Raw genomic sequence first — 11,211 nt, 5'->3', positions numbered from 1 at the left:
TAGTCATTAGTCATCCAAACAAATGTCTGTTGGATATTTTATAAGTTTGATAAATTTATAAATAAAATTTTCTTTACATTAATGGTCTCGAGTTGAGTAATTTTTGGATGGGTAAAAAAATTAATAATGTAAAGTATTTCACTTTCCACGTACGCTTGAATGTTATAATCTAATTTTACTTTTTTTTAGAGGTCATATATATAGGTAGAAAAGTTTCGGAGTTTCACTTCACGAAGTGAGACTTATAGAAAGGAAACAGAAAACTATAATTTTGCGTTTAAAGAAAAGAGGGGGGATGAAGTGTATATATAAAACAAATGAATTGAATGCTTCACACATCTTGCACATAAAGAAAAATCAACATATATCCATGCCTTAGCTAACCATTCAACTTATGCTTATTAATTTACATTAAAATATCTTAAGAGTAAAGTATTGTTTTTGTCCCCAACGTTTGGAGTAAGTCCTAAAATTGTCCCTAATGTTTCATTCGTCCTATTTTTGTCCCCAACGTTAGAAAATTAATTCAATGTTACCCCACCGTTAATTCCACTCACGGAACACTAACAGAGATGCCTACGTGGACGCGACACGTTAGTAACCCCAAACGTTGGTATTGATGCGGGGTTCTCTTCGCGCGTAATGTTTTCTTTTACCATACGAAACGCTTGCATAAGGAAAACGAAACACTTCACATTCCACCCACACTCCCTGAACCCTATCGATTATTTCTCCTCTGTTCTTCGCGCTCGAGTACAAAGGAAGAAGACGGATTGAAGCGAGTTGGTGCTTTGGTGTTCTCTACACAGGAGAGCTTTGCCCCGTCTTGGTGGTACTGAAAACTTTGAAACGGCACAGAGCGAAAAGGTATGTGCAATGTATGTTTGATTTTCGTTTGACTGGAATAGTTCATGCAAGTAAAGATGTTAATGCATAGGGTTTCTGCGATTGCAATGTTATTGCTGTTAGGATTTGGGGTTGTTGATGTAAGTATAATCTTTTGAACCTGTGTTTCTACCCTGCACATTGATTACCGTTGTTTTATGGTTTGTGTAATAGGAACAATAGCGGAAGAGATGAGTCATTTTAGTGTTAAAATTTATCACCAAGGGATGTTTCGGCTTGAAGGAGGTAGTGTTAGGTATTTGGGTGGGGAGACGTCCATTGTAGACTATTGTGATGAGGATGAATGGAGTTTGATTGAGGTGTATGAAATAGTGAGTAGACAGGGGTATTTGAAGAAGGATATTGCTGCGATGTGGTATAAAGCTGTGAATGCTGGGTTAGAGGAAGGATTGACCATGCTTAAAAACGATAAAGATGCGATGGATATGGCAAGAATTGGGGTAAAGGATGGCATGGTTGAGGTTTATGTTGTTCACAAGACAAGTGAGGTGGGAGAAGTTGTGCAACCTGGGCAAATTACTGCTCCTACTGAAGAAGGTGATCAAGCTGGGCCTGGCCCAATTATTATGTATGAAGGCCCTGGTGTTGGGTCAAAGGCAGCTACTGATGGGCCAACTGATGGGCCTACTGATGGGCCTACTGAAGTGGAAGAGGTTGGGTCTTTGAGTGAGGGATCATGTGAAGTTGTTAAGAGTGATGATGCTGTTGAAGAAGAGGAGGAGGGGAGTGAGACATCTGAAGATGATGACTATGAACCCAGGGAGAGTGAAAGTTCATGGACTTCTGATTCGATTGCTGGGAATGCATCAACTCACAGCCTTGGTAGTCTTGATTTTGGTGACAGTGATGATGAGAGGGAGGGAGCTAAAGGCTTAGTTCATGTGAACATCATAGAAGAGGGGGAAAAAGAGTCTACACCCAATCAGTCTCATGGTCAATCATCACAACCAGCTGCACCAAATCTTGGTAAGGAAAAAGTTGTAGGGGGATTTGGTGATGATGATGCAGGTTATAACAGTGAGGAGTTCCTAGATACTCCATTTAGTGATGATGAGGATGACACGAGAAAGAGGTATCCCATACACAGGCCGTTAAAGAACATGAGTGAATATACTTGGGAGGTGGGAACTTTGTATGTGTCAAGGGAGGAGTTCAAAGACTGTGCCACTGCATATGCTGTCAGTAGTGGCAGGGGGCTGAGATTCACAAAGGTGGATTTGAAGAGGGTTAAAGTGGAATGTGTGAAGGGATGTGAGTGGTACGCATATTGTGGAAAGATGAAGCATGAGCGAAGTTGGAAGTTGAAGAGTTGCAACAACAAGCACAATTGCTCTAGGGAGTTGAAGATTGGAATCATGCATTCAAAGTGGCTGAGTAAGTTCTAGACTATCTGCCAAGACAGATTCTGGTAAGGCTGCTGAAAGTGGAAGTAGGAAGCAAAAGGGCAATAAGAACAAACCACCCTCACACCCAAAGAGGAAGCCAGCTGTGAGCTCCCAACAATCACAAGCTGCTTCGAAAAGGACCAAAGTGAATCATTCACAGACTGCTTCTGCACTAGCCCCAACAACTCCAACGGTTCTGCCAAGCCCAGTGAAGAGGGTGACCCAGTCTCAGCTCAGGTTCATGGCCAGGACTCCACCAAGAGCATGGAAGAATGTGGAATGAATTTGTTTCACTTGTTACAACTTTTGTATTTTGCCTTTTGTATCAGCCTAAGAACTATGGTTGTTGGTTTCACTATTTTCAATTTGGTTTTGCTGCTGCTATTACCAAAAAACTGTTTAGCATCTAGGTTGATTTATATTTCTAGTTCTAAGACATCTAATTAGGAATGTATGTTGGTTAAGTTGCTGACTATTGCCTATCTATGCCATATGGTTGAGGTTAATGCTTTATGTTTGCTCTGTTTCACTGTTTTATTTAATTATTTCTGCTGATAGTTACCTCACTGTTTGTACCATGAGAATGTAAATTGAACACATAAAAGTGGATAACAATAAATTTTCATTCAAATTCATTCAATCAACAGGTTACATTACACCCCAAAATACAGACAACATATTGCCAACACATTACACTAGCCACTATGTTCTGCAGCCTTATTGCAAAAAGAACCTCCCATTTCTTGTTGATGAATATTTTTCACACAGTAATATTATAGCACATGTCCATCCAACCAGACCAACTGCTACTGCCATTCTCAACATCCTCTCAACTGTTTTCACTTTACCCTTCAAGCCTGTGATTCTTCTTTTCAATCGAGCAACTTGTGGCTCTTGCTCCGACTCTGCCCACACAAAGTACCCACACTCTTCTCCAATCTAGGCAAAAACCAAAAGAAAATCCCAATCAGAAAACCAAATAACAGCCATACCCAGCAATTAAGTTTTCTACTTACCCCATAGTTAACACAGCCCCAGAACCTCCGTCCCAGATTCTCTACCGTTGACGAAGTCGCAAGCACTGGCCTCTCCCCACAGTAACAAGTTGTTCTCCGTCGACGACCTTGGCTGCTGTTTTGACCTGAGGCGCTGCTACTACGCGCGGCCTGGGAGCCCTGCGAAGCCATGGGCTCAGCAATCAACTGCAACAGAGACGACGATGGTGAGAAGGAGAAGCTACACGAGGCGCACCATGAAATTAGGGTTTCATCATCCTTTTAAATTAAATTTTCTTTTTTTTTCCAAATTCTCAGTAACGGTCACCAGGGGCAAAGTTTGCCAGAGTGGACAAAGGCATCCACGTAAGCAGCTCCGTTAGTGTTCCGTGAGTGGAATTAACAGTGGGGTAACATTGAATCAATTTTAGAACGTTGGGGACAAAAATAGGACGAATGAAACGTTAGGGACAATTTTAGGACTTACCCCAAACGTTAAGGACAAAAAAAATACTTTACTCATATCTTAAAATGTTAATAGCGACAATCTTAAGAAGGATGGCACCACAACTTTGCCACTTGAAATAATTTACTTCAAATTATATAAAACTTGTTTTGTAATAATGTGATTGCAATTCCTAATATTCAAAGAGACGAATTACACCAATAACAGAGAATAGAATTAGAAGCAATGCATAAAAATAATTCTAATTTTAATGTTGTTATGACTTCTATAGACACAGACTAGCACTAGAACCTAAATCAAACAAAACAACCAAATATACTACACTACAAAAAAAATGCTAATTACCATCAGATTTAGTGTTAGAGATTTGTGGCAGGTTTATCGGAGGATTTGCCAGTGAATTTGGCAATAAATTCATCGGGTAAAAAATTACCGTCGAATTTGGTTTTTTGACAGTAAATTCGCTGGAAATAATTGGAAGAAAAAAAGAAAAATTGGCGCAACCATTACCGTCGGATTTAGCGGCGGAAAAATCCGACGGTAAGGTAATTAAATGAAACGTGCCATTTTGGTCACAAGTTATGCGTTAACGACAAATTTTTTCGACGGTAAAATTGCCGATGAAATTAACCCTAAATTTGAATTTGTGCAACATCAGCAACCTCACTTCTCTCTCCATTATCTTTATCTCTCGCCGTCAGCCACCATCGCTGCCATTCGCCACCGCCACCGCCACCCTCACTCACACTACAAAATATCAACTTGCTTATGGGAAATTTTTTGTTGAGGTTTTTTAAAACCTCCCTAATATATTTTATTTGTGAGAAAATATAAAACCCCCATTAATTCATGTTATTTAAAATTTTTAAGCCCAATTGTCCACACAAATAACCCGTTCCTAATCTATTCTGATTAAACTCAAACAAAAAATTGTCAAAAAAAATTAGAAGAGGAAGAAGAGGGAGAATTAAACCCTAGATCTACGCCACCGTATTCGTCTCTTCGCCGTTGTCACCATCAAGCTTGCTATAGCATCTGAGATCAGAGAGAGAGTAACTGGCGATGCCCGCGATGCCATCCTTGACGACATCCAGGAGCAGGTTTTTATCCTCAACTCCACTTTCTCATGGAAGGAGTCAGATCGAGCCGCCGCCAAGTGCGCCACTCATGCGCTCGCCGATCTTGCCAAAAACGGTTAATCCTCCGTTCCTCTTCCTCGATCTCTTAGCATGTTGCTCCCTTCGTTTCAGTTTTTGGCAAATTCGGTCGTGCATGTCTCTCGGTGTAAATCCTTCGGTGGTTGTGTCTTGCAGAGGAAGTGGTGAACATGATTGTCGAAGGAGGAGCTATTCTGGCTTTGGTTCAACACCTCCAAGCTCCTCCCGTGACGGAAGAAGATCTCGTTCAGAAGCTGTTGCCATTTGAGCATGAGGTTGAGAAAGGGAGTGCTTTTGCACTTGGACTTCTTGCCGTCAAGGTAACTTCTACTCCCCCTCCCCTAGTATTAATTATTGTTTAGGAATTATTACATTAGAACTCATTTGTGCCATGGATTTTGCACTCTGAGGTGTATCTGATGTTTGATGTGATTATGCAAAAGTACAAAATTATAGTTATGCTTTTATAATTATTGTTAAAGGTTACTTGTCATAGTGACGGACCACTCCATTTGAATATTGCTTCTTTCTCAAAGACATATTTCTCCTACAACTAGATAATATTATTTTATTTTTTACTTTAACTATGTATAAACAATTATGCAGTTATATCCAATTAGATTAGATAACATTAATTAACATAAGAATTAATTATTGTTAAAATGAATGCACATGTGATCCATCCATTTGCAGAACACATAGCGTATTTGATGCTATTTTAGATACCGAAGCTGACAGTATTGTTCACAAAAACAGCATCAGTGGGGGCCATGCTTGGATATGTCACATAATTCCACTCAGATGTAAGTTATTTATATTATTGGATTGAAGAAACATAATGTTTATCTTTAAAGAAAAATCCCATACATATCATGTAATAATTTCATGTGCAATCTGATTGTGTAAAAAAATTTAAAAATCCCATATGTATGATGTAATAACTTGATTTCTAATTTGGTTGTGTAAAAAATGTAATCAGAAAGAGGCAGAAACACATCTACTAGAACTAGAGGCAAGGGACGGAATCACTATAACAATGGAAGATATCGGCACCTCTCGTGTTTGGAATATGCGCTATAGGTATTCCGAGACTTCATTGTCTAATTTCGAAATTTCATTTGTCTTAGTTTATGTATTTTCCTTTCTGCTTGCTTGTTTTTATCTTTATGATTCATTGAAACTAAATTTTCCCTTTTCTTGAATTCTTGGAGCATTAGATACTGGCCAAACAATAAAAGCAGGATGTATTTGCTAGAGAACACGAGTTTGGTTCCATTTCTATGATTTTGGCTTATACTTGCTAATATTCTTTTTTTTATTGGCTTTCAGTTTTCATCCTTTTTGTTTGGTAATTAGAAAATTTATTTTTAACATTATTTTCCAGTCCTTCATAGTGTTACTTTGCATGTATGGAATTTTCTTTTTTGGATTGGTTTTTGTATTAGTTTTGAGCCGAAGATCCATATGGAAGGTCTGAAATTCTCTTATTTTGATTTTATGCTAATTTTTGGGGATTTTTTTTTGGCAGGCTCACCCAGAAACTGATGAAGTTTATGCCCAGATGACACTTCAACCTGTGCTTTCTGTAAGAATCATTTTGGAATGTCTCAAATGCTTTATAATTCTATAACACTATGATATGCCAAACATCAATTTGTATGATACGAAGTTTGCTATTAATTTGGAGTCTGATTGTAAAGAGAAAAGGCTTGAACCAATGGGGATTGAGTTTTTTAACTGAGTGAGCTAGTTCCTTAGAAAATGGTGAAAAATGCATGCATCAAATGCTGTCTTTTGAAATAAGAAAGTTCAAACAAATTCTAAACAGAAGCATTCCTTCTTCTATTTCTGCTTTCCCACTTCATTAAAAAGGTCTCTTCTTCGCTGTTAATTTAAGCTTTTTATTTATTATGTTCTTGACAGTTTTATGTTTAATTATTCTATATTCATTTATATCTAATAACTGTGTATCTTATCATTTATATATAGAAAATGTGGAGTTTGAGGCAAGAACCTGATATGCATGTTTATCTCTGAATTCTTGCTTTTTCTCTCGAGTATTTCATAGTGTCCTGTTAGATTCTCCTTATGGCTTCTCTTTCTTCAGATATCAACCATCTTTCACACCCTTGCATATATGGTACTCTTTCTCTACTTGTTTCTCTACTACACTTTCATGCTCATGGATGTTCATTTTGGAAAGTTTTGAATAACCCCACCAGCTACTTTTTCAACTTTTAAGTCCTTTTTTTCCATTTGTTGGTTGGTTTTGCTAAATGGATATGCGAATTCTGACAAAGTTTGTGAATTTGATTTGTTAAAGCATGTAAATATAGTATACTTGATGTTGGTATCGTAATGATAATGATTTAATGGTGAGAATTAACTAGTGTTGTATAATTTAGTGGGAAGCAGGGGATTTTGTTCCTTCATATTCAGAGAGAAAGTTTGAGTTTATGAAATAGTTTGGTAAGATTTTCAAGATTGGATCATCAAGTAGAGGAAGGAGTGATAGTAGTGGTCGTCATCTACAGCAGCCTGCAGAGGAAAACATGGTTTGGCGAACACCTTCTAGATCATTAGTAAACACCACCATTTCTTTGAACCGAGCAATTGCACTTTCTTTAGGTGAAAATTTCAAGAGACCAAATGGTAGGTAGTTGGTATTGCTATTGTTTTCAATGAAGTTTCTTATTGTGAAATTGATCAAATTCTAAAGCCCATTTATGTAATTAGATGATATTGAAATATTGAAGTAGTTGTTTTATTTTACTTTTTAAAGAAAAATAGAAATACTTATGTAGAACAATATCATATGCAATTATGTTTGGAACTATTGACATTGAGAATTTTTTTTATAGAGTTATGTTTTATATTGAGGAATTATGTTATAAAAAAATTAGTTTTTAAATTTTGATATTAAAAAATAAATTTCTAATTTGAGAGTATGTAAATGAGATGAGATTAATGAATGATTTGAAATTAAAAATAAATAAATAATTACAGATTTGTGGAGGTTTGAAAATCTCACAAAATAGTTAATTTTTGTTAAATTAAAAAATTAATTTGTGGGGCTTTTGAACTACCACAAAAGTGATTTAAAATCGCCACAAAAGTCCAATATAAAATTCCTACTAAACACATGTAAAACCCCCCACTAAATAGATTGTGGAGGTTTTTAAAAACCCCCGCAAAAGACCTCATGGCACCTCAAATTTTGGAGGTTTTAGAAACCCCCACAAACCATTTGGTGGGGGTTATAAACCTCCACAAATAAGAAAAAAACTGCCATAAATAAATAAAAACCTTGTAGTGTCACTCTCATCACTAGTCACTATCACTCAGCCACTGTCGCCGCCTCAACGTTTTCACGTTCAACACCGCGCTCGTTCAACAGTGTCGGTACCTCCTGCTCCACGCTTGTTCATCACCGTTGTGGTATCCTTCAATCGATCTTCCCTTGTCATCGCTGCATCCAACAAAATTATCAACACCACCAGCAGCATCGTCGCCGGCTCCAACAGCATCTTCGCCTCTCATCGTTGCCACCTCGTCGTTTCTTCCTTCCGTTGTCGCCACCTTCTGTACTAAGTCTCTTTCTCTAATTAGCTTCTTTTGATTTTTTTTCAACATTCGAGGGGTTTAGGGTTTGTTTAGTTGTTTGAATTTTTTTTGAAATTGTTAATCTTCTATGTTTGTATCTCTGTTTGTTCATTTTTTAATTTAATTTAATTTTTGTGTGTGTATTGCAGGAATTCATGTTGAAAACAAGTAAAGGTTCAAGCTTTGTGATTGTTTGTAGGGATCAACAAAAGTAGTTTAGGAAAAATAAATAAAGGTTCAATTTACTATTTTATTTTCTGTTCTTGTTTGTATATTTTTTTCAGTTTTGTAAAGTTTATTCTTATTTTGAACTTGAGAAAAAATGCCTTGTTTTTTTGTTTTTGGATAGAAATGTTTTGAGGGATTAGAAGCAAATTAAAGCAGGGTCTTTGTATTGGGAGAATGTGTTTGAGAATTGTGAAGTTTTGAAAAATAAAACAAGATCTTTATATAGATATATCATGTTTTCAGGGTCTATTATTTTGCCCAGAAGCTGTTTCTTTGTTGCTTCATAACTTCTGCATTTATTACATTGATGCTCCCTATCATGAGGTTAGTATTAATAGGAAATTTTTACATTCTAATGCTCTTCATTTATCAATTTTTATCTAACTTTTGATGCATTTTTACTTCCATAATGATGGTTATCGATGGCTAAGAGAAGGGGGTTGAATCTTGGCCCTTTTTCTTTCTCGTGTATACTTGCTTTTTGTTATGAAAATACAGGAGATATTTTGGTTTTGTCTCTTGACTAGGCAGGAGATACTTTTGTTTTGTCTATAGTGCAGAATCAGAAATAGAGATGAGAGAAGATATTGACACACAGATATATCCTGGTTTAACTACCTAGTGCAATGTAGCCTACATCCAGTCTCCATCATAACTGTGACAGAATTTTACTGTCTTTTCAACAGATTACAGTCACCAATTCTCTCTAGGATCTATCTAATCCTATCTGGGACAAGTCTAGTTTCTAACCCAAACCGAACTTGACTAGGACTCAGCCTAGCGTTCAACAGCAAAGTGCTAACGCAACTTGTAAGGGAATTTCCATAGGATCATGACACAAAATAGAAATACATACAAAGAATTTCTGAGATATTTTTGGATTTTTTTCCAAGTCTAGCTCACTGCCTTTTTTTACTCATTGGATTTTCTTATAAACCTCACCATGTTTGCCTTTTTTTCAATGAGACTCGGACAGACTGAACTGAGAAAAAGAAATACAAAACGATAGCCATAAAGGAGAAAAACTTAGAACAGCTTAGGAAGCTATGAGAATCGAACCAAGTGCTCTATTCCACTCTCCTTGCTCAACCCTTGGTTGTTCACCCTTATTATAGAAGAGTGAAGCCCCCAAAGTTTGAACCAAGTTCAAAACTTGGGTTGTCTCCTTCCTCCTTCATCAGAACTTACAGCGGCGTCATCAATGGAGAGATAGAAGGCCGAATCTTTGACATGCAACATACCTTTCTCTTTCATCCTTTTTCTTCAAGTTCCTTTGATCTTGACCGTGAATCTTTTCTTTGGCTCCAAGTTTGGTTTTGGACCATGAATTCAAGGAAGAGCACCATTGACTTATTATTTTCTATGGTTGTTGCCTGAAACTCAGTAGTTTTCTTCACGGTTCCTTGGTGTAGCATGAATAAGAAAATCACCTTTTTGTGATCTTCTTATGCTTTGATATCTTCCTTTGTTGTAGCCCTTCTTCTCGCTTGAAATTGGAAACAAGCTTTTGGTTCTTCGTCGATCCCTAGCTTTGTATCTTTCCTCTTTCTTCTTTCTTGGTTTAGTGACTTGATGTGATAGGGAAGAGAAAGAAGAGAGAAAAGAGAGAGATTGTGTTCGGTGGAAGTGAGCAAGGGATTCAAATGAATTGAATTTTGTTTACCCGGTTAGTAACTAGGTTGAAGAGAGATAGGTTTGAGAGTGATCACCAACTTGGGCTTGGATCTTTATTTGGGCTAGGTTTGATTTCTTTCTTTCTTATGGTTCAGTTATCCCAGCCTTCATGGATTAGGATTTGAGTGAATGAAGTGGTATGGTTGGAATTTGTGTTGGCCAATGTGTTTGTATTTGTAGGCTTGCTTTCTGGGCCTATTTCAATTTAAATTAATTTTTGCACATTGCACAAAAATAATCATACAACCAATTTGATAATAAGCCAATAATGTTTGATCATCACATTAATCAAGTTTTAGTTTTCTAAACTCAACACATAAAATATTTTTGATGCATTTTTACTTCCATAAAATATTAATTTATTATAAACCATTTTCGTAGCTTTGGTATTGACTTGCATTCCTCAGATTCTTTAAACAAAAAAAAAGCCATAAATGCTCTTCACGCAATCGCTCATAGAGTCTAATAGACTCTTTTTCATTTGCTTAAGAGTTATTGCAGTTGGGAGCCAATGTGATTTCGTTGGACGAGCCATTGCTCTGTTTAGATGACCTTGCATACCAAGTTGAAGAAGTTCTTGAATTCTTTGGGTATGTAGTGGATCATTTATTTGTATTTTATCTTAGCATAAAGATTTAGCAACTCATAGTGGACCTTGAGAACATATCCCTCCATTGTTTTCACTGCAAGAATATGTTAGTAATTGTTATCATGCACTAAAACTAGTAAAAGAATACATCTATAGCATCTCAATGTAAAGAAATTTAGTATAAGAACTTGTAAAACTTTGAATTTCG

General features: G+C 36.7%; 1 protein-coding gene and 2 long non-coding RNA genes across 6 annotated transcripts in view; 2 read left to right on the top strand and 1 right to left on the bottom strand.

The window, feature by feature from the left end:
• LOC110270970 overlaps positions 1–506 on the top strand; it is an 11,519-nt gene extending 11,013 nt beyond the window's left edge. Inside the window, exon 3 of the long non-coding RNA XR_002360831.1 lies at positions 427–506. This is a non-coding gene — a long non-coding RNA (uncharacterized LOC110270970). The remainder of the gene's footprint in view (positions 1–426) is intronic.
• On the bottom strand, positions 3,009–3,478 carry LOC107636216. Its single transcript, XM_016339741.1, has 2 exons — positions 3,308–3,478; positions 3,009–3,230 (listed from the first exon to the last, which is right to left on the bottom strand). The coding sequence occupies exons 1-2, from the start codon at positions 3,476–3,478 to the stop codon at positions 3,009–3,011; spliced, it is 393 nt and encodes a 130-aa protein (XP_016195227.1).
• Positions 4,492–7,767, top strand: LOC107639091. 4 transcript variants are annotated; one of them, XR_001619957.2, is made up of 5 exons: positions 4,492–5,229; positions 5,603–5,712; positions 5,889–5,989; positions 6,438–7,049; positions 7,315–7,767. It is a non-coding gene; the product is annotated as an uncharacterized LOC107639091 (long non-coding RNA). The 4 variants fall into 4 exon arrangements; XR_001619955.2 differs by having other exon boundaries at positions 4,507–5,229; positions 6,438–6,494; positions 6,899–7,767; XR_001619956.2 differs by having other exon boundaries at positions 4,519–4,946; positions 5,066–5,229; positions 6,438–7,767.

The sequence above is a fragment of the Arachis ipaensis genome, chromosome B04 (assembly GCF_000816755.2).
Source record: "Arachis ipaensis cultivar K30076 chromosome B04, Araip1.1, whole genome shotgun sequence".
NCBI classification, from domain to species: domain Eukaryota; kingdom Viridiplantae; phylum Streptophyta; class Magnoliopsida; order Fabales; family Fabaceae; genus Arachis; species Arachis ipaensis.
The sequence above is the reverse complement of the archived record's forward strand: the minus strand, read 5'-3'. Positions and strand labels throughout refer to the sequence as shown.

Coding starts and splice junctions, on each gene's coding strand:
- LOC107636216 (XM_016339741.1), bottom strand. CDS start 3,478: ATGGCTTCGCAGGGCTCCCAGGCCGCGCGTAGTAGCAGCGCCTCAGGT. Junction 3,231..3,307: donor GGGGCTGTGTTAACTATGGG/GTAAGTAGAAAA, acceptor GTTTTTGCCTAG/ATTGGAGAAGAGTGTGGGTA.